The sequence below is a fragment of the Corvus brachyrhynchos genome, unplaced genomic scaffold (assembly GCF_000691975.1).
Source record: "Corvus brachyrhynchos isolate BGI_N302 unplaced genomic scaffold, ASM69197v1 scaffold1577, whole genome shotgun sequence".
Taxonomy (NCBI): domain Eukaryota; kingdom Metazoa; phylum Chordata; class Aves; order Passeriformes; family Corvidae; genus Corvus; species Corvus brachyrhynchos.
In genome coordinates this window covers 160,162-187,166 of record NW_008239106.1, presented here as the reverse complement: position 1 = coordinate 187,166, position 27,005 = coordinate 160,162, and the positions used below count along the sequence as shown (strand labels likewise).

Sequence of the window (27,005 nt, the reverse complement as noted above, 5' to 3'; positions counted from 1 at the left end):
AGCATTCCTCCACCAGGATGCTGAATTACTTCAATATTATGTGCCTGATTCCTTTCAGTAAATGTACAGTAAATTAAATTTATAATGCTGTGGTATCAAACCCAGTTAAATTCTCAAGTACATTCATTCTTCAAGTACCCTCTCCAAGGGTGCTGTCACACCTCCGACTTATCATGTAGTGTTTCTCAAAGATTTTTATTCATGTCACTCTTCTAGGTGTCATTGCCTTTGCACAGCTCCTCTTACTCTCTTCCCACCTCTGTTCCCATACCTCATCCTAGGGAATAGAAGGTAGTTTGCAGCACTTACAATCAAGATGATCTCACCTTTTTGCCAGCTAGGAAGAGGAAGGGGTCCAGTCTTCAGATCCCGCACAACTGACTCCTAATACCACCACACCAAGCGTCAGAACACCTGACAGAGATGGCTGTCAGCAACACCACATCGTTCAGATGTGTAGAGAGAGTACCTCAGCTGCCAGCTGCCTTGCAAAATAAAAGATTAGCATAAAGCAGAAACCTCCTGTGTCACATTTTCAACTACAAAGCATTTTTTTCAAACGAAAAGGATTAACACCACCAGCAAATTTATGACCAGGTGCGACCTGAAGGTCTCAAGCTGAAATACGAAACAAGATTATTTAGCGTGTGAATTGCTGAGCACACCTTGCATGCTGTCGTTTCACTGAAGTAACATCATCTCTTTCAGTAATTTATTAACTTCAGTTAAGAAGGAGAGGGGAAAATAACTGTTCTGGATTGCCTTGGGAATGATACATCTTGAAACATCAGTAATTCCACTACTAAATATTGTTAGTTCATAGCATCTGTTAAAAAGTCCCCTTACAAGAAGCAGTGTGTCACAAGTTATCTATCAGAGGTGTGAGAAAGATTAAACAGCAAACTGGCACAGCCATCAGCTATAAATTATCAACAGCAACTCTGCTATTTATACCTGGAAGCACTGGTATAGATGATGAGACTTTTCTTCGATGCCATCCAATGTTATCTCTAGAAAACTAAAAACTGAACTGCTAAACAGGGACGAGGAAGAACCACTCCTAGGAGCTGCAAAGAGAAGCAACTACAGACTAAAAATGAACTTCTCTGCTAACAAAAGTGTGATAGCCAAGTGCTGTGCAATGCCGGCACCGACCCCCCCGCAGACAAGACCCATGGAAAGCAGTATGCGGAAACAGGGAATTTTGACCAGAGCTAAGCCAAGCCGTGTCCAACACACCGACATTTTCCAGACAAAAGCCACAGAGAGTCATAAAAAGCTCTCATTTCTCACTGCACAGAAGATCTGCTGTTCTGACTGCACAGTTCAATCCTTGGCCTGAAGCAGCCACTGATCTGCAGTCATTTTATTCCTTAGGAAAATGTCCAGGAAGCTTTGTTTGACATCCAGCAGCAACATCTGCGTAAGGGACACTGAACAGAAGGCAAATATGTAGCTGCTACCTGTACTAACTGCAAAGGGCCCAGGAGCTGCCTTCCCTTTGGGAAGCCCTCTTCAACTCCTACAGGAAAAAAATAACACTGCTGGTCCTCTCTGCATTATCCGAGGATACTTACTTGATAAATTAATCACTGCAATCACTAACATGAACTAATAGCAGAATTAAAAACAATTATTTGTACTAAATCTACTTTGATGACAAGCAGAATAATATTCGGATCTGCTCTCAGTTAAGGAATCCTTGATCCAAAAGGAAAGAAATGCTACATAACTTGGTTAATTAAGTAATTTCCTATTCTTTTCTCCTTCCAGAGTAATGAATCCAAGAATAAATTGGTCCCAAACTAAAGTTCTCCTGCTGTTCAAGTCTGGTCAGCTCACCCGAACATTCCCATGCAGTTCTGAACCTTCCCATACAACCTGTTGAAGTTCCACAGAATGAACCCATCTTTGCTCACGTTCTTATTCACCTAAATTCTCTTGTGTACACATATCACCATGTGTAACACAAGAGTATGTAGGTCTTACATACTCTTTGTCAATATTTTAATCTCTGGGCTCATTTATTCCACCTAAACAGCAGAGTTGAAACACAACTTCCAAGACCACAAAATTATTTTCCTTAACTATTTTATGATGTAATAACTTCAGGAATTTTAGGACTATTGTTTTAGAGAGTCATAATTTTTCTCCACCAAGCCAACCAATGTTTCTGGAAGCGAAAACAGAAACTGGACACTAAGGAGCAGCCTGCATGTCAAAACGTGCCTGCAGCTCATTCCTGTGCACAACTGGATACAAGCTGCTGGGCTCCTGCTAGCATCCAGCTGCAATACAGAAACTGCATTACCTTTGCATGCAGCAGTTCAGAGATAAGGGAGGGAATCAACAACAGTACCAAAATTCAAATTCTTGTGTAAGCTTTCAGCCATGCAGGCTCTACATGTAAGTTTTTATGATTATGTGTTTTCCTTTATTTAAATAACTTAATGTCAAGGTTTTGGTTAATTTGGCAACCCTCATGCAGAACTATTGTCTGTAACCTACTAAACCCACTGCACCAAGCAGTATTGGCCTTATTTACAGCATAAATACTCCAAATTGATGAAGCCAAATGATCCATGGTTTAATTACACGATGCCAATTGACTTTCAAGTAGGTATGTAACTAGACATTGTTAAACATGCATTTTCTTCATCATTCCCAACCTATCAGGAGACTCCCAAAAGCAGACAAGTTTGAGCACCTTTGGCACTGTGCCAGCATTTTAACATCAGATCCGATGCTTGCTGCACATAAGCAGCAGACTAACACAAAGCTCCCTTTAGATCTCAGTGTAAGTGAAACAGCTGCAAAAACCCCAACTTAATAGGTTTGCAGAATGCAACATCATCAAATGAAACAAATGAGTACTTAAAATTCAATTCAATTTAATTCTGCAAGTAATTTATCTAGACAGCATTTTATTCATGTCCCCACTTGACATGTTCACAGCTATTTTAAATACAAACAAGCTCAGAGAAAACACCCAGCAGTATTGTTTGCTTTGACGTTGTTAAGCAACTGGAAGTCTATCAGGTTTCTACCACCAATTAACTGTTCATTCTAACTTAGCAGAAAGCCAGATCAATGGGTCAAACCCTCAAATACTTTTAAGCTCTGTGTACTAGGCTTCGTTGTCTCTACCAAAGAGAGCTCTGGTAACTCCCACAGGGAAAACAAAAGGGAGGAAAACAAGAAAACCCTACAATGTGAAGACATTTCCCTCTGCATTTGTACTCCAGGTTTTTCAGCGGAGAAGAAACATGGTTTCCCAGACCAACCTAAGCCCTTGTGCTGCAGGAATCCATCAGCAGATGCAAAGGGAAGCATCAGGAGCCTATGTGAATTCCCCGTACTGTGCCAGAGCCAGGACAGAGCACACAGTGAAGAAACCCCTTTGCCCAGCCCCCATCTCTATATATAACACACCAGAAGAGCTCAGGGCAGCAAAGCAGGAACTGGGGTTTGTTTGCTTTAACAGGAACCCATTGTACCAACTTATCAGTAAACACATAACAGTCCACAGAGCTCATCATCACATTTTCTCTTGACTTTCATAAAAGACTACCATGAATTCATAGAATCGTAGAAGATCTTGACTTGGAAGGGACCCACATGGATCACGGGGTTATCCAAAGCCATGAAACATTCTGAGCAGGCTACAGAACTCAGCATGCAGAAGGACCCAAGTTACCAGCCAGGTGCAGCATGCCAGTGATGTGAATTCCTTGTTTCATGGTTCAAGTGTAAACTTAAAAATAATTCTTCTTTCCCCTTTAAGTATTTGTTTAGCGGGTAATAATGCGAGATATCAACCATCTCGCACAGAGAATTTTAAGTTCAGAGTTTCACTTATAAATTACTGCAATAAACATGTGTAACTGAAACATGCTTACCTTTTTTAAATCCCACCTTCTACCCCCCAGCCCCACTTTTATTTTTGTCACTACTGAACTACCTCAAGAACTTTAATTTCCAGTTTCTCTCAGCAAAGAGAATTCCAAGCTACAATCTGACAGTTCACTTAATGGACTGGATACTGTATAGATTGCACTTCTCTTTCCAGATACATTTTTAATTGCCCACTCATATCTCAATTCAACACATCTGCAGTTAAGGGTCATGTGTCAATATTTCTGCTTACAGATCAAATTAGACAGTTCAAAAGGTTGAATGGGACGCAGAAATGATTCCAGACAGAACAAAATTGTCCATTCATTAATAACAATGAAATTTTGCTCCTTGATCTCTTTCTTAATTATTCAAAAAATATGAAATAATAATCTGAATTCTATCCAATAAAAATAAAATCTGTGTTCTGATGGCAATTAAATACTACATATCCATGTATTGTAAAAATTTCCATGTAGAATCTAGTTATTTGTGAACTAAGGCTTCAGCGCATCTGAGTGCTCCAAAGGATGATCACAAAATGGCCACATTTGGCTTTCAGTGCACTGGGCAAGTCTAGCTTTGGCCTTGGCAGCCCAAAAGCTCCCCGACGGTTCCTTGTACAAATGCTTTATCAGCTACACCAGTTCTTGGAAATTGTACTCCATGGGCTTTACAAAACCCTTCTGATAGCCCGTTAACGTTGACAGGTGTCATCCTCTCTCCAAATGGGAGATGAGGGGTGAAGTGAGGGAGCAAGGGAGCGATTTGAGAGAGGAGAATAGTATTATCCACAGCAAATACTTCAAATCTGGACTCAACTGAAGACAACTCAAGTAACAAAAGTACTGGATTGGATCTTGGATGTCACCCAAGGATTCAGACCAGGTTGAAACATGAAGGACTTCCATGGTGAAAAAGCCTTCCAAGAGCTGCCAACCAAAAGCGTCCTAAAGAGCAAGTTAACCTTTGATCAGCAAAGCTGTATCTAACTCACATTGCCTCCCTGTTAAAATTCTTTGGCTCTTCAGATGACTCCAGAGATTAGCACATCAGTAAGCAGCCAGTCGAGTGAACATGCTGAGAAGCATTCTCATTAAGGCCAGAAGACTTGCTAAGGCAACTTCGTTGAAAAGCACATCATGAACATACACATAAAAGAAAAAAATAAAATCCAACAAAGCCCAACCCACCTCTAAGCTGGATGGTTTTTTGTTACTCATGTATTTTCTTATATCATATGATCTCATCTATTCATATGATCTCACCAATCCAGTTGCTAGCTATTGAACAGTTGCTAGCACTGAATGCATGTGACAGCAGTAGGATAAAAATGCCTCAGAAGTGTAAATTTAATTTATTCAAATTAAGAAAATTTCTGGTAGATGACCTGTAAAAAAAGAAAAGCCAACAAAGCCACATCAATCATGCCCCTATATTCACTATAGCTGAAATGTTCCATAACTGGGTATCAGAATCACACAGTTAAATACTTAAGACCAGAAATTTTAAAGTGTTTACATTCCTTTCAATATAAATATTGAATAATGTATTGCTCCTCTGCTCAATAAGTTTGTTTTATATTTGGCTGGTGCTTCTTTATGACCTACAAACATAACCTGTCCAAGGGAAAGGGAGGGAAGGTAATCACTAGCTTGGAATGAAGGACAGCCTTGGCAGAAATACAATTCAGTTCCTTCGGGCTAAGTAAAAATTTCCTCTTCAATATCCAGAGGAATATTAATCCAAAAATACAGCAGCAAATACAAAAGGGGTCAAGACCTCATTCTGTCTGGACAGAAAAGAATGTTCCTCTTCAGAAGTATCCTCAGTTCTTCCGTGGTACATGAGGACCACAGTGCTTCCCATTCACCTTCCTCCGTGAGCACTTCACAAATGTTTTGATTCACAGTCTGGACAAAAGACATCTAGCTGTCTTGAGTGAGATCCTCAATTGTCCATTTATCTCTAGATGAACTCTTAATTTTTGGGTTGCAATTTTGGTTTTTTTCCCTCCAGCAAAGGGGAACCCTCTTCTTCCCCTTCCACAACAGAAGAGCTTGTTCAGCACATTTCATTGCACTTTTGAAATTTTCAAAACTTCTCAAATCTCTTCACATCTTGACTTGTTCAGAAAAAGGCTCTATTTAACCTAATTATCCCCAAATAAGCTTTTTTCTGTCCGAACCATGTCAAAATTTATGAAGTGAGGAAGGTACTTATCCAGAGATATTCATTTACAAGTATAAACCACACAGAATTACACTATCCAAACTCACAAGTCATTCTTTGAAATTATGCTATTACCCAGTGATGTTCATTCTAAGAGAAATAACTGAGATGAAGGCTGTTTCTTGGACAGTCCAAAGCTTCATAAACAATTTGCATACTCTAGAGTATAAAAGCACATGAAATGATTTACCAGGTGGCACCACTGAAGCCTTTCTAACATTAATGCTTTTAAACCAATTTCAACAGCAATAATGTTTTTGCTTTGGGGAAAAAGACGTGTTTCCTAGTTTTGCCAGAAAGGCAAGAGCACTTAGGAAACACTTTTTTAAAATAGCGTAATATTAACAGCTTAGCCATTTCTTTAAGAAGAGTTTAAGCACAGAAATAACAGCTGAAGAACATCCTCCACAGATTTGTACAAGTGTGCAGTAACTAACGATAGCTTACAGGCACACTTAAGTGTGGAAAGAAAAATAGCCTGAATATTTCATGTGGAAATCACTGTAAGCTACATGAGAGAGACTTCTCCATGAAAAGGGATAATTTCTGCTTTTCATTTAAGTCGCCTTTTCACAGGTTGTTGTTGTTATCTTTTCCATGTGCTTTTTATTGACCATTTGAAAAGCCTAACTTGATTTGAAGGCCCAGTCATCTTCTCAAAGAGTTTCTTGTGAAGAGATGATATATATAAACATAACCCAGGTAATTATAGCAGAAAAACATCCTTTCCACGTTACAGTCTGCCTTCTAGAATGAATGGGTTCCTGTGAGTAATTCTGTGCAGCACAAGGACATTCTCTATCTCGTGAAGGTTGATTCCATAGTGTCATGGCACAGTATCATAAGGAAAGAGAAACAGCTATTATGGCTTCGCAGCTTTCCAACACGTAAGTGAAAAAAACCACACTCTCTTTCAAACCTCGCCTCCTCTATTTGCTCTTTTCTTCTGCTGCAAGTTCACAAGCCACCTCTGTCCCATGTAGACTTGTAGAAATGTAGGAAGAAGAGTGAAAAAAGCCCTGAGGGCCACTGCTCACAAGAAATAAATATTCCTTATGAATGGAATTCTAAATGAACAACCACCTTCCAAAATTTAAAGACTCAATAGCTGAATTTCCTTAGCAAGTGAGCCTGCAGAGGCCTACATGAAAGTCCACCTCAGCCCTGTAAGAGGAAGGTCTATGGTGTTAATGCCTTACCTATAAATATCTCGAGGGAAGAGTTGTGCAGAAGGCCTGTGCAGAGCAGCTAAGGAGCTTATTAGACAGAGCTAATCCCTCTCAAGAACATGCACAGACACTGGGAAAGGTGAAGAGGCAGTACAAGACCCATATTTCCCAGGGAACCTGTGGCACCTCTGCAGCAGTAGCTGTGAGCACTGGAGCCATGGCAGCACCCTGTGTCAAACAGTGATAAACAGGAGCTCAGTTTGTCTCTGCAGGACACTCCCTTCACCACCTCACTGCACGCAGCAACACAGCATCCCAGGCAGAAGCACGGCCCCTTTCTCCGACAAGTATTTTGCAGCAGTTAAGCTGCACATTATTCCCCACCTCTCATGAAAAATTCTGTCAGAAATTATATTGCTTCAACACTGGAGAGCCTTTACTGTCATCGGATCCAACAGTTATTTTAAATACAGTGTGCCAAACCTGAATCAAATTAGAACAAAAAGCTAAACAGCCTTTCACCTTTCATCCCCCTTCCCACCTGTAAAAAAAATACTTAATATTTCCAACATCCATTTCTCCTAGCTATATACAGAGTTTTTAATACTGATCAAAGCAAATGCTGAGTCTTAAGATGTCAAATACTGCTCTCTACTATTTTCAGTCAACTACCAGCAAAAAAATTATTCCATTTAAACAACGTTTTACTATGGCATATGAAAATAAGACCAGTAAGAAATGCAGGTTACACAATATTGGACACCAGTTGTAGTTCATTTCTGAAGATAAAAATACCTTTTAATCCCTTGGGTTTGAAACATCTTAGAGGAAAGCAGAAGCCTACATTTCCCTTCTGCGTGTCGTTAAAACTCGGTGATGCTAATCCAAAACAAGTCATTCTGACCCCAGCCCTTCCAAATATTTGATGGAGTTTACATAACAGTGTTTAGAAGTGAAGCTTATAGGGACTGTCATATTTGCGCCGTATCAGCAGCAAGAGAAAATATTGCTCATTGCATCAGTGGAGAAGACCCTTAACATGATTACACCTGAAGCTGCAGAAGCTATAAGAGGCAGGCAGAGTACAGGCAAGGTGCCAAACATGCACACCTTGCTTGGTGTTCCAGTAAACCCCACACAACTGTTTCAAATCTCTCAGACTGCTTCCCAGAGCTACTTGCAAAGAATTCGCCCCTCTCTACATCCCAGAGAGGCAAGAAAGTGACATAGGAGTTCAACAGGAAAATGATTGAATCAAACCAGTGACCAGTTAGCAGCTTGCGCTGACAGTTCACACTGCAGCATGTAGAAAGCACAACTGTCCTTTGTTAAGATCCAAGGACAGAAATCTCATTTCATGCGGGTTTTCACTTAAGGGTCACAGTCTGGTAAGTTATTTAATATTACTGTAAGTAAATACTACCTTAAAAAAATAGTAGCTGTTCAGTTCTACCACTAATAAATTGCACGCTACCTTTCCTTGCCTCTGGATTTTTAGTAAACACAAATAATACCCATCATGTCTAAATTACCTTGGTAATTGATCCATGTGCTATAGAGAGACACAGACACATAAAACATCACATTTGAGATTAGCCAACCCACCAAGTGGCTTTATCCGCCCAATCTATGGCATACACTAATCACCTGCGCTACTGGCGCACCGGGGCTTTAGTAGAACCAGGCAATCAGTGAGCAAAGCAAGATGTTCCTTGTTCTGAGTTCGAAATGGATTTGAAATTATGATTTAGCAGACTATGTAAGCACAAGCAGACTTAAGGTATGTTCAGTCCCATGGATTATTCGCAGGCTACAAGTTACATAATCATGTTGAATCAGGATATAAAGCTTCCTAAGTGACACAGTCTCACCACCTTGCAATTTGATTTTTGACATCATACAGTATCAAATTTCACTAACACTAAAAGCACTACCACCAAAGATGGGGTAAAATGACCATGTGTACCTTTTTGTTAAAGTAACCCTTCTTTCCAAGCCACTACCGGCTATCCCATATGATACAGGAGAGGTCTCTATTACAAGTATTCTAGAGATGGGAATACATTAGCCCTGATTCTTCACTTCAATTACAATTCCTCGTCGGAATGCTCTACACAAATCATTAATCAAATAGCCTGGTAGCAAATACTTCCAAAATCTAACCACCAGTACAGTTCAAGAAGTAGCAAGCGTATAGTAATTTCGTGGTTGGATATAAACCAGATTTTTGTGGAAACTATCACTCAGGACAATTATTTTAAATTGTATTAATACATAAAACAAATGAGATCTTTAATTTCAAATCTACCAACATGACTTCAAAAATAAAACAAACATAAACCCAAACACTAATCCTCCACCTAAGATAACAGCATGATCTACACTAAAAAAGCAGACATCTGAGATTTAATCAAAAAATATCCCTGATACAGAGCTTACACTGGCAAAAACTTCTCTCCAAGGAAAAGTCAACTGACTTACAGATGTATTGAACTGTACACAAGATCTAAGCAAAACCTTCACAGCAACTACTCAATCATGGAAGATTGCTGCAGGTGCTATTTGAAATCTATCACATAGGTTATGTATTAATCACATGACTTCCTGCCAAGACCACTTGTACAACTGTTGTCACAGTCCACATCACACATACACAACGCCAGCAGTCAGACAAACAGCACTTAGCTCTGGGTGTAAAGGAGGATGAAAAGGGAGATTTGGACAGACTGTTTGAAAATTCTCCCCACAGCGCTTGCCGGAATCAGCACATAGGACAGTTAAAGTTCCCTCCATAAGGCTCGACACTGCCTGACTGAGTGGCAGCATTACTGTATAGACATCAAATGTTTATGACATGCTCTGCAATTTTCCTATCGGCTCCAGTGCTCATGGGATAAAGCCCTGACACTACTTCCAGGGTCACTTGCTGGGTAACGCCACTCCACATGGAAAATGCACAGGTAATTGTCAAAGCTACATCCAAGCTTTTCGAAAGGGATGGAAATTGCCATTTTTCATACTGTCACCTGTCAAAATTACACTGCAAGTTTCACCCACATGTTCTGACCCATTTAAACTCTCCTCGGATTCAGCCAAGTTGGTGAAGGGATCAACAGGATAGGGAGAATCCTGTGCTTGGTTTAACACAGGATGAAGCATTACGAACATCTACACAGAATTACTGACACCATTTCAATAATTTGCTCATTTTTTCAAAGACAAAAGACAATTCAGCACTCTATACCATAAATTTTTATCACCTTCCCAGGGGCAATTCTTTGGTTCCTGATTTAGCTCCTGATGTTCAAGAGGAATCACTGGGGAAGTACACAAGAGTCAAAAATATAATATGCTATTTCCTAAAAGAAACATCAGAAATCAAAAGTTAAAGGAAACTCTTGGGATTTTTTTTCAATTTCTTTGGCAGAGGGTGCAAGAGACATCTGCCATTTCAATAGCATTGCCTCCCCATCTGTCCTTGGCACTGCAATTGTACAGATCCAACAGCTTCCCAAGTTATTCTCTAAAGTTAATTCTGTTGACATGATGAATCAGAAAAACACCGTTGAGAGGAGGAATTATGTACCATTCTGATCACACAAAGGTACAAGAGAAAGGCAGTACCGAGTGCTGGTCACGACACTGGTGACAACTACAGCAGACACCTGTCACCTCAGGACACAACTACTGCCCTGCCTTTGGCTCAGACAGACAGGTGATTAGGCTGAGATTTACATCTTAAAATGTAAAGATCAGATAAAGGAGAGCTCATCAGGGATTCTTCTCAGATCCCCACCCTGCCATGCTCCCAAAGCTTCACAGGGTTTAGCTGTGGATGATTATGAGCAGTTCTTACCAAGCTGTGCACTCTTCAGCTTTCTAACTACCACCTCTGCAGCAGAGGAAGATGTAACTACAGTTTCTGAATTATTTTTCATTTTCAACCTGTTGTCACCAAACTGTTACCACGATCTGTCATTTCTCAAAACACTGAAAATTTTCGTTTTAGGCCTCTTTAGCAGTAAGGGTAGGGTTTTTCTTTTCTTTTGTTGACAATAAGAAAACCAGTGACATTCAGGTAATGACAACAGATGCACACCCAACAAATGAAAAGATGTTTTACTTTTTTTTTAGTTCAACCTACAAACACTCTCAAAGGGCTGCAGATTCTTCAATAAGTTATTTCATCCTACTCAAAATAAAAAATAAAAAACCCAAGCTGACGAAAGCAGGCAATACAACCACAGTTAATTATTGAGGCCTTTGCACAGTTAACTATAAAGCTAAACTTTCCCACTGTCTTTAAAAATTGCTTTTCCCCTTTTATAAGCAACCTTTGCCAATTTCCAAGTCAATTAAAGGAAGAACATTACAAGCACTCAAACCAACTCTGAGAACTTGATGACAGGTTTGACAACATTGCTCACTCCTGCACAGCCGCTCATTTTTATATTAGGCAAGAAAGCTTAGTCATTAAGGAAAACTTCAAGCACATTTGCAATGCTTGTCACTCAACAATCCCCCACAGAATATCAATGCATTTAATAAGAAGCAGGCTGAAGCAGTTTTATTCAGCTGTTTCATAGAAAGTCCCATGAAAATATGAAGAATATTCCCACACTCCTAAGGTAAATGTATCCTTGTAAATAGGCAATTAAAAGTTAACTGTACTGATAAGTCTTACTCTGCTTGATATCTTGATGCAAGATCAAGCTACACCTTTATAGTTTACCACTGAATACTCTCTTAGCAGCAAACATTTTTTCTTCAGCTCTTATGCTAGAAGGACAGGATAATAGGATGCCAGAAAAACATGTTCATTTCTTGATAAGACTACCAACAAAAATCAGGTTAAAAAAGCCATGACACTTTCCCCATAAGATAATCAGGTTTTTGACCTTCCAGATTTTTTACCCTTTAAACTAATGATGAAGTCTTCTCTCTTGGTACCCATGAAACTCTTTCTGCCATGCCAATGCTTCATTTTCTCCTCTCCTCTACCTGGCAAGGAGTCCACACTCCGATGACAAGCCCCTGTTACATCAAGAGACCCCAGCTGGCATCCCATATATTATTTTTATATTATTATAGATAGGTTGAAACTGAAATTCAGAAAGCTGAAGTAAAACTGAAGCAGAATGGATTTCTGGTAGGAGTGGGTAAATGTTACCAGGAAAATGAGTGACCTGCAAAAATTCCTTAAATGCTTAAAATATTTTGGTCAAAATGTATGCCACAGTTGAACACATCCAAAACCTAAGCACATTCAATTCAAAAACAGTATGCATTTTAAAAGAGGATTCTCTAACATTTTAACTACAAGAACTTCTCTTACATTGAGTACTCACATAACACAGAAAAGAAGAACAAGCACATTTCAAGCAAAAGGGACAATATGAAAGAGACAGAGCTTAAAATAGATTACCTTGTAATGAGGTTATGAGGACCCCCATCTCAGAGACGGGATGTACCAATTGCAAAAGAAAAACAGACAAAACCCACCAGAAGAAAAAACCTCCAACAAACCAACACATGCCTCTCAGATGTCTATTTTATAAATCTTCTCAAGCATCAGACTGAGAACAATGGTTCTCAATGCAGGAGCTCTTTAACAGCTTAACAAAATTGGTGGAAAAAGTGTGCACCAGAAGGATACATGAATGGCACAGACACAGACATCATCCACATCCCTCTATTATCCCACCAGAAGTTGCTAAGGATACAGGTACCAGACTAAACATGATCAGGTTACAGCAATGGAACAAAATTATTGCCCACGAGTGGCACTCCCCGACTGTGGCAAAATAAAGCACATGAGCTTAAACATTCTCTACAGAGGCTCTCAGACCAAGTCTCTATGCACAGCTTTTGGATAGCTCCTTTACACGCTCTTTTCTGGGCAAAGAAAAAAACCCATGTTTTAAAAATACATAAGAGCAGGGCAATCCTTCAAAAATATAAATATAAAATATAAATCCTTCAAAAATATAAAAATAAATAAATGCAAATTCCTTCTTTCTGTGCATCCCAGCACGCAAGTCCAGAAGCAGATTTAGTCTGCAAGTGCCCAAAACTCACAGTGGTAATTTTATATGGCTACATATCATGGTATCATAAAAACTTTCTGGCTAATATTGGTAGTAACACTGCAAAAAGAGCTGACAATCTCTGCTTAAGACAATTAGTGGGGCTTTGATCTCTTATTCTGGAGCCGCTCTGAGTAATTTAGATAGGTGCTGTATACATCATTCTGACACTGAAAAAGCATTTATGGAATATAATTTGGGGAAATTTAAAAAATGCTTTTCCAATCATCTTTGAGCTTATTCATTAACTCTGTGCTATGAAATACAGATGCAGGTGGGTGAACTTCAGGTATCTGAGCTGTGTCACGTTACCAAGATTTGAGAGGAATGCCATTGTAGCATTAGGTATATAGTTCTGTTCTCAGTCCCCAAATCCCATTTTTTATCTAGAACCTGCATGGTCTGATGAATATTAGAGACATGTCAAAAATATGCATCTGGTTCCACTGACTTTTGCCGTTTAAGTCTGACAATATAAATATTAAGTTGGTATGATTGCAGAATTTTGTTATTTACTGACTGAGGCAGTGCTAATTCTGAATTACCATAGACGTGTTTCATACCTCCAGTTTGGATTTCAATACTGAAAACAAGCTGTTACCTTTTCTTTTTTCCCCGCCTTTCTGTAAAACTAACTCTTGTGCCTTGTAACATGTCCTACAAGAGAACATTGCTCTCCTTGTGGAGATCTTTCCTTCCTCCCTCTGAACGAGGATGATCCAAGTCAGACAGGGTGCAGCAAGAATCTCAGCCAAAACACTTCACTAAAAATAACAGGAGTTTTTTTGTTGTTCTGGTTTACAATCTCTGTAGCATTAGTTTTTCATTGTTCATTATTAAGATTCAGTAAAAAATTCAACATCAAAGGACATGCTTCCCCTTTAAGAAGTTAAACCTGTCAATCAACCTAAATATTTACAAGAATAAGGAACTTAATACTCCTTTCATGTAAAGACATTATCTCCCATATTTATAAAAACACTACTCCATTTTTAAAAAAAGTTTATGCCAAACAGACAAAGCATGTACCTTTAAGTGGAACTTTCCTGTTTACTACTAATAAAACATTTTATTTCCAAACCTATTTCATGTAAATTTTAATAAAAATGCCTATTTTCTGTATAGGAAAGAAAAGGGGACAGATGCAAACCCAGATGCTGATCTCATGAATACTCATACCTGCTGGCAAAACTCGGCACGTTACTTGTCACATTTATGTTATTGTTCAATACACAACCACTGCTGGTTTATGTAAAATCACCTCATTTTCAAGGTCAGGTTGTAGAGACTTGGTATCATTAGAATGAACTTTTTTGTTGGAAAAAAACCCCCAAAACACATCCCCCAAGTTCAAGACTTTAAACCTGGGACAAGCAGCATCCAAGACCTCTTACACAACCCCTCCAACCAACACAGTCACTGGTACCTGCCACAATTTCCTCACAAAACTGTACAAATACAAACCACAGTTCAAGGCACCAGGAGCTCAGGCATTTTCCTGTTCAGGAAGTTTCTGCTGTCCACTATCACAGCTTTCTGAAACACCAGCTGCCTATAAACTACAGTTCAAGAAACACGGAGGAAAGGGATCTCTAAAATTAAAAAGAAAGAAGAAAAAGAAATGGCCATGCAACGCTGCAGGGAAAACCCTCAAAATGTCTATTGAGCTAGTTAGGCATTTTTCCACACTGTATCTTATTGACTGAACCAGTAAACAATTAGTAACATTTTGAAAGTATTTCAATTTATTTAGTGTGTGAATCAATAAAACTCTAAACAATGAACTATGGTGCTCTTAGTGCATTTACAACGTTTTCTGTTTCTTTAGCCATTTCGTTGACTAGACGAGCACCTGTGGTTGCAGAAACAAGTCAACACTCAACAGAAACTATTCCTAATTTAGCTTTGTTTCATGAAGCTATTTTCACAGCAGTTTCCACTCGACCTTGCACAGAGGCGACAGTAACAGCAGGCTGTAGAAAGCTACTGTGTCAGGAACTGCCCAACATTGCTGTGATGGAAGAAATGGGTTTGGACTTAGGTCTCAATATGCACGATCTGAGAAACTCTACAAAAAACCCCTGCAGCTACCTACATCTTTGCATATCAGTTACTGCTTAGGTACAGCGAGTCCTCTAAAACAGTGCTCTGGGGAATTCTTCCAGACAGGGATCAAAGTCTCCTGCCAGGCTCCAATGTTTAGGATGCAGCAACAAAGAAAATGAGGCATCTGGGGATTAGTGAACAACTAATCAGACAACTGGTAAAAGAGGTGACAGCAAACCCAGTGATGAATGGGAAAGCTGAAGAGAAATTACTAAATGAGTTCCTTCAGTATCAGCCTCAGAATCAGCCAAACCAATTTGTAAATAAACACTGGAATTCACCAGACAAGACCCTCCCATACAGACATCAGTGATACTAAAGACACCCAGATGACCTCACCTATTGTTTTTTTTCTGGTCAATTCCAATTCCCCACTGCAAACACCCACATATAAATATATAAATTAGCTTGTGGCATGCATAAGAAGAATGGCCACAATAATGGCAAGCCTGTCATACAGGAGAAAGCTAAGGGAAGATTGCTGTTACATAAAATAATGCAAGCAAGATTGTCCTTGATAAATACACTGATGAAAGATGAAGCCTGCTCTGAAGGACAGCCCAGGCACAGACATCAAACGCTGTCCATGACTAAATTTGAGCTGTAAATCAGGAAAGTCTTTGAAGTAAAAGAGGACAGTACTAAATTCTGTCTTCAGTAAAGTGAAAATAACCAACCCACTCACCTCCCCAGTTAATTTTAAGATAGAGCTTGATTACCAAATTAGATTTTTTATTCTGTGGAAGGACTCAACTTCACCTTGAATACACTTTTATTTCATTTCCTAGTTTTCACCAAAGGCCAGCCCCAGGTGATAAATGTTCAGATGTTCTCTTATCCTGCAGAAGTCTCACAGCAGATAAGCATGATTTGGAAGTGGAAGGTTTCAGTTTTACTAGACCTGGCCTTCCTGTTTCATGTAACAAAGAAGAGACCATTGAAGACAAAAACATGACTCTAAACTTGACTTTCCTTTGAGTATGATAGAAGACCAGTCCTTATCCCTCAAAGCTATCTAAGCAAGGCAACAGTTGCGAACAGGTGAATCAACCCTATTTAAAGGTGATGGAAGTGAATGAATCCTATTTAAAGAACAAAGAAAATGTTTTTTTCAAATATTTTGTACTTTTAGGAGTGTAAATGTTGGGATATAATAGCTGTGAGATTTACATGGCTACATGAACACCCTATGACCAAAACACAAATAATTTGAAAAATGCAGAGAGAATATTGAATTCCACTACTTTCCAAACTTAAAAAAATCTGCACCTATTAAAGACTTTAAATACACCTAATTTGTGAGTCCTCGACCTCTTCTTTCAGGTTTCCCCAAAGGATCTATGAGATACTGAGTTTCCCACCATGAGTCTGCAAGGCTGAGCTATGTCACTGATATGGCCCCCAAAACATCTGTAACACCAACACACAGCTCCTGGCCAAGGGGATGGACCACACATAAACAACTTCTGCTCCGGGAAAATTAATCTCATTACATGTTTTGATTAACATGGCAATGAAAGCAATTTATTACTTCATTTGGAGAGATAAATCGTGTTTAACACAAATAAACAAGGATTTAAAGACACCAACTCCTGCCCTCATTACAAGTAAAATGACTCTAAGTTAATAGACTTTTTAGCATGAATCATTTTCCTACAGCAAACAAATTGGCTGGGTACACACAGGCTCTGTCAGATCTTTTGCTGCATCTCATGCGTGCATGTGTACACACATAGAGCACTGAACCAGTGGCCTCTTTGTCCTCTTCCTTCCCCCCAAAAATGCAACAGCCATGAAAAACCATGGAGCGCTACAGGTATAAAAAGAAATGTCATGGGGCTTTGGAAGCTCTTCCATCCAGCACCAGTACATATCTCCCTATAAATTTTACACTTCCCCCACACTAACAGAGTTCCAGGAGGCTTTAACTGAACGAGGGAGCAACTAGAAAGGTTTTTTAACACGAGAAAAGTTTACTGAGTATCAACGATGAATATCATCAAAGCACCATGAAAAGATACAAAAAATGTGACAGAAAACCTTTTTTTCCCCCCTCCCCCATTTGGAGCAGTGATACTAAAAAAGGAGGGGTTTTAGGCCAGGGTCAGCAAGGCATTTAGTCCCATGAGCACTTATCACCGCAATCCTAATCACAAATTCCTAGCTGTCCATGCTGTGTAACGCAAAGAGTAGGCAAGCTACCTTACACCCAAGAGGGTTTTATTTTAGCAGCAGGAGACTCTGTATAAAAAGTACCAAGATGAGCTATTCATTTTCGTAACTACAGCATTTTGTAAAGGATGGGAAAATGTAGTTTTTGAAAGTTCCTGCACCGATTCTTACTTGCATCTTGGAGACACTTAACATTAGTGATACCTTTTGATTAAAAAAAAAGGTGTAAAGCAGGTCTTTAAGTGAGTTTTAATAACCAAAGTTCAGCAGCACCTGAAGCTGCCCTGAGGGAAACCAAAGGTCATCTGCCCTACAGAACAAAATCCTCCCTGCAAGGCAGTACCACAGCAGCAGCAGCAGCCTGTCCGTGATACACCATGTTACAACTGCATATACACCTTCACTTTCTGCAGGATATGAGTAACATCAGCCAAATAAACAAGGTTTCAAGAGACATTTCTGAATCTGGCAAGTACTTATTCTAATGAGCAACAGCCCACTAAAACCATTCCTACAAGAAATCTCCCAAACCAGAATCACACCTAAGCAACTGGCTTGAAATTTGCTATGCAATACAAATAACCTGAAGGCCTCTCTTGACTCATTAAATCACAAACCTCTCTCCAAGAGGTTAAAATTTAAATGAAAGCTTAGCCTTGGCAAATCCCATCAGATTGTCAAATATGGATTTTATGTAGGAACCCCATCTGTTTGTGCAGCTACATGAATATGCAACGTGACTGTTGCTGCAACACTTGCACTGACATCGCGGAAAATTTACGAGCAAGCAGTTCCCAACTACAATTAAATCAAGAACAAAGTTCTGAAAACACAGGCAGTAAATTGCTGCCCACAAGTATGAGCTTCGAGGCTCTAGCTTTCCTTTTCTCTCCCCGTCAAGCGCTGAGATGACGAAACTTTACAGCAGAGATGTGCTACCCTTTGTACTTGCACGAAGGCTTGTTAATGCTCCCAGCTGGGCAGGGTGCACTGCTGCCCGGAGCGCAGGGCCGGGAGCGGGTGTGACGCCTGCTCCGTGCCACGTGACCCAGCGAGCGCCCGGAATGCTGCGCAGATTAATTACCAGCTTCCCAGGTGAGGGCACTGCCAGCTGGAGGCCACGGGGCCAAACGAGCTGCTCAGCAGGGCTCAACCTCCCTGCAGACCACACACGCAACCCAGAGCTGCCACAGTACAACACATTCTTCAATACACATCTGTCCAAATTCATGCAGCTGCTCACTCAATCCAGCAAACACTCAGTTCATACCCTTTTTTCTCATTATAAATCAGATTCTGAAGTTTTTAATTCTGCACATCATAACCTCTGACTAAAGATGGGTTTAGGTCAAGTTCTCCATCCAGTGGAAGGTGACCACAACCCTGCTTTCCACAGCAGTGCCAACTGTGTGTTCGCAGAGTCAAAACTGCTGCACACTAGAAAGAACCAACTCCCTACAGAGCACATTTAGGACAGTGGGAGAGACTGTCCAACCGACAGCCCAAAATGACTGATTTGGCTGTAGCTGAGCAAAAGAAACCCCACAACGAGTTGTGAACATTTACAAGCACACTCTATACTCAAGTTGAAGCTGACTGCCAAACCTAAATTAATTCTGGTTTTATGCATGCCAGACAGCTCTCTTGGAAAGCATCACCAGGATTTTAACTTTATACATTTAGCAGTTATAAATTCTTGGTGATTGGTAAAAATTTTAAAAAAGCCTCTCATCACAAGATAAAATATTTCACCTCAACCAGCAAATATCCACACATCACATTTCTAATTATTAAAATCTAATTTGTTACTTTGGAGAGGTTTGGGTTGGTTTTTTTTTGTTTAATTAAGCCTGCATGTTTTACTCTGAAATCTTCCGGTGAAATATTTAGAAAGTATTGACAAAAGGTCAGGAACTCATGTAACAGAAGCTACCTCAAAGCACCAGCTAGGCAAAGTTCCTTTCCACCAAATACAACCAACTTAAACCAATAATTGCACAAACATCTCTGTAAATAGTTTGCTCAGCATATTACCTATCATCCTCTAGACTGAAAAACCTAATTAGAAAAAACAAATATATGCTATAGCACCATTTACACTTCTCAATTTCCACTAAAGAGGCCCTGGATTAGTAAAGAAACTCCATCAGGGATAAAACACACTTGCAAATTTGCAAAAGTTGCCACTCTCAGGATTTTCTGATAGCTACTGCTTCTATCCAGCAGCATCTAGAAGAACAGATTCAAGAGAAATTAAGTAACCCCTCAGTATAGCAGAATATATCCAGCAGCTTCTGATGAGATGCCACAGAAATTACCAGGACTGCAAAGCTTAAAAGTGAGTTCTCTGATTCAAACAGCTCAAATGAGTTTCAGAACAAGCTGACAACAATCTAGAAAATGACACGAGGTAACAGCACAACTGTCTCCCTGGAAGAAAATACCAACCCCATGTCACACAAATGGGACAAATTCTCCCCCCTCCCCAATACCATGCACAAGACATTTCTTATAATACAAGGATTAAATGGATGAAGAGTTTGCATAAACACACACTCCGAGATATACGCAAGCTCAATACATCCAAGGAATAAACAGACAGATTGGATTCCTGTGCCTCTTCACAACACAGCAGATGTTTCTTCAAATTCAAAGCACAATTATTTTTAATAAGAAATTAAACAGAGGAATGGCCACCATTTAGTTAGGGTTTTGCTCTCTAGTAACCTTTTTCAAAGCACAGAGGAAGTTCTATTTCTCACATAATCTCCCAAAACCCCCCACAATATCCTTACAAAGCATTTGACAAATGTGCAATATGTGTGTACAAAGGAGGAAGCTGGACATATCAAACACCCCGGCCTACATTTCTCAGGAGGTCAAATGAAGGACAGACACATGAAAAGCACTATTTTGGCAGTACATACATTTGAAAAGCAGAATATCTCACTGACTTTTATTTCAGTCTCTTAGATCAGACATTCCCCAATTACCAGAAAAATGGAAGGAAAAAAAAAAGATAAATTCCAACCCCAAACCAGACTGTGGAATCATGGAAGTGTGAATAAACATAGCAGAGATGCCTTCACATACCCCTAATCACAATCTGAGAAGGTGCATCAATGTTTAGCATTTGGATCAATACATGCTTACAGAGGGCAGGATTTTCACGTATCAATTCCACTGTTTAGTTAGGTTTTGAAATTGGATTTCTGGGGGGTTGTTCTGCACCTAATCTCAGTCCTTCCAGAACAAGTGTATTTCTACCTGGCTGCCAGTGAGGTCAGATCCAAGTCACAAACGCCTGAGCTGACCTGTGGTTCCCCACAAAACAATGTTTTGTATGTATGATATTATGTGCAAACAAACAGAACCAATCTACAATAAATGCAAAGTGTTGATCACCGTGTTCATTTCCTTCTTTTCATATTTGACCCAAACCTTTCATTCAGAAGTACCATGTGAACATAGCAAAACATTGTCTCTCAGACCAGGAGGAACAGAACACACCCCTATTTCAGTATCAGGATGTGGAAGCTCGGGAGAGGTATTCCTTTTGTATTCTCCCCTGCATCTAAATTCTCCCTTCTCTCCCAACAGAAGCAGTCCTGCAAGTGGAGTTGTTCAGATGTGCAGCTAAGTCTTCAGTTTGCAGGAAGAGAACACACAGAACAGGAGCACATATCAGTGGCAAAATGTGTAACTTCTGACAGAAAATGGCTGGAGAGCAGTAGCCAAGTAAGGTAGCAAGAATTCCCTCTTGTTTGTGTTTCCCTTCCCTCCCCTCCCCTAATGAGCTTGCTGAAACTGAGCTGACAGATGATGCAAACACTGTATTTCTAAGTTTGGCCAAACCAGAACACCTTTTTACCCTCCATGCCTTTCTAAGAGAAATTCCAGTCACAATGGAGAGAGTAAGTAACTCTTTTGCAAAATCTCCAGAAGTTATTGAAATCATACAGCATTTGTTATGAATAATTTAACTACGAACTGCCAGTACGTTTCATTTCAAATCTAGTTTGAACTGTTAGAATAAATTACTACCAACCAACACTCATCACAAAGTCCTCATTCTCACTGGTATTCAAAAATTCTTCAGGTTTTTACTAACACCAAAATAGAATAAAACCAGAACAGAATTAAAAGTTCCAAACCTTCACAAAACAGAGCACCTAACCAAAAATCCCTTTTGAGGTATTTTTTTAATAACGCTCTTCTCTCCCTACTACCCTGAGCTGTCTGAATGGAGTCAATTTCAACAGAACCAGTAGCCTGCTAAATTACGGCAATTTGCAATTAAACAAATACTTGCAGATAAACATTCAAATGAATGTGTTGTGTGACAACGATGTCAAACTGAAAAGAACGCCACGACTAAGCTGGACACAAACATTGGGCACAAACATTAAGAAAGAGCGACTGCATGTTAGCAGGTGAGCCCTCTGACATACTAGGGAAAAACAGTTTTAAAACACTCTTAGTGACAGGTTATTAGCCAGAGAAGTAAGACTACCTCTCTGGCAAGACATGGAAGAAAACCACTAAAATCCCAAGCTTAAATCTTGTGCTCACAAAGACAACATCTGCCTCACTGACGACTAAATGCCCTGAAGGATAGTCCTGTCTGAGTGGGAGTAACGTCATGTGTACGTAAGAACAGAATTTAGCATTAAAAATACATGTGTTGTAATAAACTGGCACAGGTAAATGTGTGCTTCAGAGATTAACATCTTGAGCTAGATTAGAAAGAATTATTTTCTCCTCCTAGGGAGCACTGGAAGCCTTATTAGAGCTTGCCTTCCTGTACAACATCTGGCACAGACTGACACAAGCTACCTGACTGAAGGAAATGTTAGTCTAGTGACACATCAAAAACATCTATCTCCGTGTAACGAAAAGCTGTGCTGAAAACTACTACCCTATATATGCTTGCCATTTCATTCATCTCCCTAATGTATTTTAAATCACTTTAGGGATCATGAGGTGCCCTGCTTGGAGAGCTATAGACACACTCTTCCCACAACCCAGTTACTCCATACTGCACAACATAATGTTTCCAAAGGGTGGGGTTTGCAGCCTCCGCACCCATCAGAGCTGGCTGCAGGTGAGTGCGATCACTCCAGCCCCTCCGGCTGTGCCATGCACCTGCAGTCACAAGCTCATAGGAAAGAGCAGTAGAAATGCTGAAAAAGATTCGGGAAATTGCCTGCTAAGAAGGAAGACAAATACCCAGTGACACCTCCAAGCCTTGCAGCTAGTGGAATGGCAGGTCCCCGAAAGCTCACAAGAGCTTTTCAGGGAGCAGCAATAACCTCCAGCTGACTCTGACGTTACTCCTTGTAGCACATATGCTCATAAGCAAAGCACTCGTAGCTCTGCTGCAGCAACCCAAGGGCTGGCAGAGGTGTGCCCAGGCTTTTTACTCCAGAGCTCCCCCCAAAAAAAAAAAAGGCACTGGGACATCCTTCTCCTTCCACAGACACCACCACATCACACCAAAGGCACTGGGCTTCTGGCCACCAGAAACTGTCACTAGGAGTTACTGGCAATAGGTACACCCAGTGAAAATGTATCAGTGATTCACCTTCTCTAATATGATCAGAGAAGCAAACTCTTACATTTTTTATTTTAAGACCAAAAATGAGGGCTAAACCTTTTAAGAATATGGATCTGTTTACCTGAAATCAATTTGGATCAAAGTTAGAAGACTCTCAAAAGAGAGGAAAAAAGGTGTACAGATACTGGCAAAAACAAACAGATAATCTGCTCATTATTTGGTATTTGGAAGAGACAGGGGAAAAGTAAAGTCACTTCGCAGAAGTTCACTTTTATCTGCATGACTTTCTACACATGAAAAACAACACAGACAAGCCCAAGCCCTTACTTGAATAGTAAAGAAATCCCAAAGACTTCATCAGATGAAACCATACAGAACCCAGAACCAGCAAAAACACACATACTTCACTTTATCCTTGGTTTTGTGTGCGCTTGTTCACTGCTGCACTTAATTTTAGAGGGGTAACACACCTTTTTTTGCCCTTCCTTTTTTACAATCAGCAGCATAATCAATTTTGCAAGAACAGAACCTATTGACACAAAACTAGCAGTTGATATTCTAGTAGTTTAGTGCTCCAGCTGACTTAGAAAACACCAAGATCAAAACTCTGAAGAGCATCTTAAGAAGACTTGAAAAAGAGGAAATATGTAATTATAACAAGCAAAAGCATTTTTGCTATACTGAAATAGATTCAAACTGCAAATATTTATTACTCCTACTACTAAAATCAGAAAATCACGAAATTGAAGTTCTTTAAACCATCAACTTGAAAGCACCAATGTTCCTTCTGCTAGAACATGGGGCACAGCTTCCTTTTCCCCTCCAAATTCCAGCCAAAGCCCATGCCTCTGCACACAGGCAATTAGCCTGAAATTTCCCTGTAACTATACAAGGAAACTGATGGGAACACACCTTCACCGGCACTACCTGGTGACCAGATCAGATTTAGAAAGACTACTAAAACAAGAATTTGGATCAATCTCCAAAAACATTTATGGCTGAGATGAAGAGGGGAAGAAAAGACAACTATTGCTCTGACTGGGCTGAAGCAACTTAAATAATTTCTAATTTCAAAACTACTTTAAGGAAGTTTCATTTAGTCTTGACTCCTTCATATCATATACTGAAGCTGCTCTTGTCCCATGCGGGAAGCAAGAAGGCCCAAATTTGACATTTTGTTTAAAAGACTTCAAGGGAAGCCAGCACTATGGATGGGACATGTTTTCTCTTAACTCCACTCACAGATGAAGCTGACCCCACGATTTACACTGGAATGGGTATTTCAGTAGGTCTGACACTCAGAAGTGAACTGCTACCTCCTCATACAGCAGCTCAGACGGAGCAGAACAAAACTTAGAACTCAGATTTAAAAGCAGCACTTCAGTTATAAACTGCATCCCCATTATCAACCAGGAGAAAGCATCACAGTATGAGGTTTTTTCATGTTTAGTTTTTTTGCACCACAAGTGCCATTCGAGTGCACCTTCCTGCAATTAAAAAATTGCCTCAGAAGACTCTAAAGATTTCTCCAAGAAGCTTGCTCTTCAGAAACTGCTTAGTAGATTTCGAAGTGCTAAAACCCAGAACAACCTCCACAAAAACAAACCAAGTACAAAACTCGCAATTATTTTTGGGATGTCTGAAAACAGAGATGGAAAGGCATTCCCTGTGTTATGGACTTGGCACCACACGTGTTCCGATATGCATATCCCACAGCTCAGCTTTGAGGTGTAACCCCTTCCTTTATGGGTTGAACCTATAGAGAAATCTGTGTGAAATTTGCCGCATTGCATTTTATGAGCCAAATTCTCCTAAATGTGCTTCCACTCCTTAACAGAGCACATCAAGGACCAACTTGGTCCTGCATGAACAAAGGACAAAAATGATAGCTTGCAATACAGTGCAATCCAAATTATGAGTAATTAGAAAGATCCAGTTTTTCCTCGTTTAGCCTAGCATTCCAGGATTTATCCCACCACACATATAACCCCAATGGCACATCGGTAACCTGGCTACTGGCACCTAGTTCAGCACCTGTTACCAGTAACCTGATGATGACTTTGTTATGGCGTCTCACATTGAAAATTACTCAGCTCTAAGAAATCACACAGAGTGTGATGTTTTACTTTAAATTCAACAGATCGCGTTAACATGCTAAAGAATAAAAAAAAAATCTGTTTAAAAGAAAACTTGTGAAAATATTTTAGCTCAAGTACTATAAATTTCTTAACCTACCTTCAGGCCCATAACTGTACCAAAAAAAATTTATATTTAAGTAAGCTTTCAAAAATAAAAGAAAAATAATGTTACAGTAAAAGTGAGAAGACTAAAATTCAGCAAAAAGTAAATTTTCACACAGCTTTCACCAACTGCAAATAAAAACCATTGAAAGATCTTTATCAGAGAGCAGAATGTTATCAGAACTTGCCATAACGTCCTCCACAATGTTTTATATTTAAATTTAATGACTTCAAGCTGCTGTTTACCTGCAGTGATTCCTTTGGGCCAGAAGCAGCCCAGCCACAAACACGTTTACACTCTGACACTGTTTACTTATTCACCCCCATGTTCTTTACAAATTCATATAAAAACACAGATAATGTTAAGGGCAAGTGATCCCTAACCCCTGACACCCAAACACAGGCACTCCAACTGGGAATTAACGAGCAATTGACACGGCACCGCTAAGACTCCCTTTCCACAACAACAGCCCACACCATGTGTATATTTACCTACAATGCATCATAACAACCCGGCCACTGCTGCTGACAAGCTGCTGGAAACACACATCACAGGAAGGCAGAAACAAGCTGTGCAGCAGTAACACTCCTCATCACTTCATCAGAGTGACTTTCTTCACAAGGGTTAGTTCAGAAAACATAGTTTTCTTCCTTATCATAGTTTTCTTCTCACAAAAAAGTTTAGTATGAGGTAAAAGTACACTTTTCCTCATTTGCTCATAGTCAGACAGGCCTTCATGTGCATGTTTAAATGCAATGGGAACACAGAATTCAGTGAAGCTATAACATTTAAAATAAAATCTGTAATGGAAACCTATTACTGACCATCCTCACACCAAAAAAAAACCAAAAAACAAACTTGCAAAATTATTTAGATACAAAAATGAAGAGACTGCATTGTTAGATTTTAGTTTTTGAACATCTTTTCCTGAAATGCTTTACAGCAACATCCAACTTCTATGCAGTCAATCCATGAAACGTTTAATACAGAAAAAAACCCCAAAAACCTCAAGGGAAAAAAGCAAACCAAGGAAATAATAATTAAAATTGTACTAGAAAATTTGTTAAAACATTCAGCTATTTTTATTATTTCCTAATGCTTAGCACGTTAATGAACACAAGAAACAGGGAGGAGGCACCATAAACACCAGGTTAAAATATACCCACCCCTGGCTGAAAGCTTTTTGGTGTTGATGATTTTGGCAGCGTACTCTTGTCCTGTGGTGATTTTCATACACCTCCTCACGACGGAGAACGCCCCTCTGGAAACCAAAACCGGGCAAAGCGTCAGTCCAACTGAAACACTGCACTGCCATTACCAGCTAACGGGCTGCACGGAGGGGTGTGATGTCGCCAGAATTTTAAAAAAAAATCAAAAGGGATTTTCTGATTTTCTGACAGGGACAGTCAGCATTGATTTTATTCAGCTGAACAGTGAACTCTGCGAGGTAGAAGCTGTGTGACCAATCCCGCTAGCTGGGGCGGAGGGTGGGCGGGTTTTCACTGTGTCCCTGCCGGCACACCGCGGGGGGACACAGGCGGCGGTGGC

General features: G+C 39.8%; 1 protein-coding gene across 15 annotated transcripts in view; it reads right to left on the bottom strand.

The window, feature by feature from the left end:
* The window catches only part of CAMK2D (calcium/calmodulin dependent protein kinase II delta), a 125,935-nt gene extending 99,183 nt beyond the window's left edge, over positions 1–26,752 (bottom strand). For 9 of the 15 annotated variants that reach the window (XM_017739366.1, XM_017739371.1, XM_017739369.1 and 6 more), the window contains exon 1: positions 26,624–26,751. In XM_017739366.1, coding sequence (XP_017594855.1) covers positions 26,624–26,690 — 67 coding nt within the window. In that variant the 5' untranslated portion in view covers positions 26,691–26,751. Of the gene's footprint in view, positions 1–26,623 lie in introns of all 15 variants that reach the window. The other 6 variants (XM_017739373.1, XM_017739374.1, XM_017739375.1 and 3 more) reach the window with 3 other exon arrangements.
* Positions 26,753–27,005: the final 253 nt, after the last annotated feature.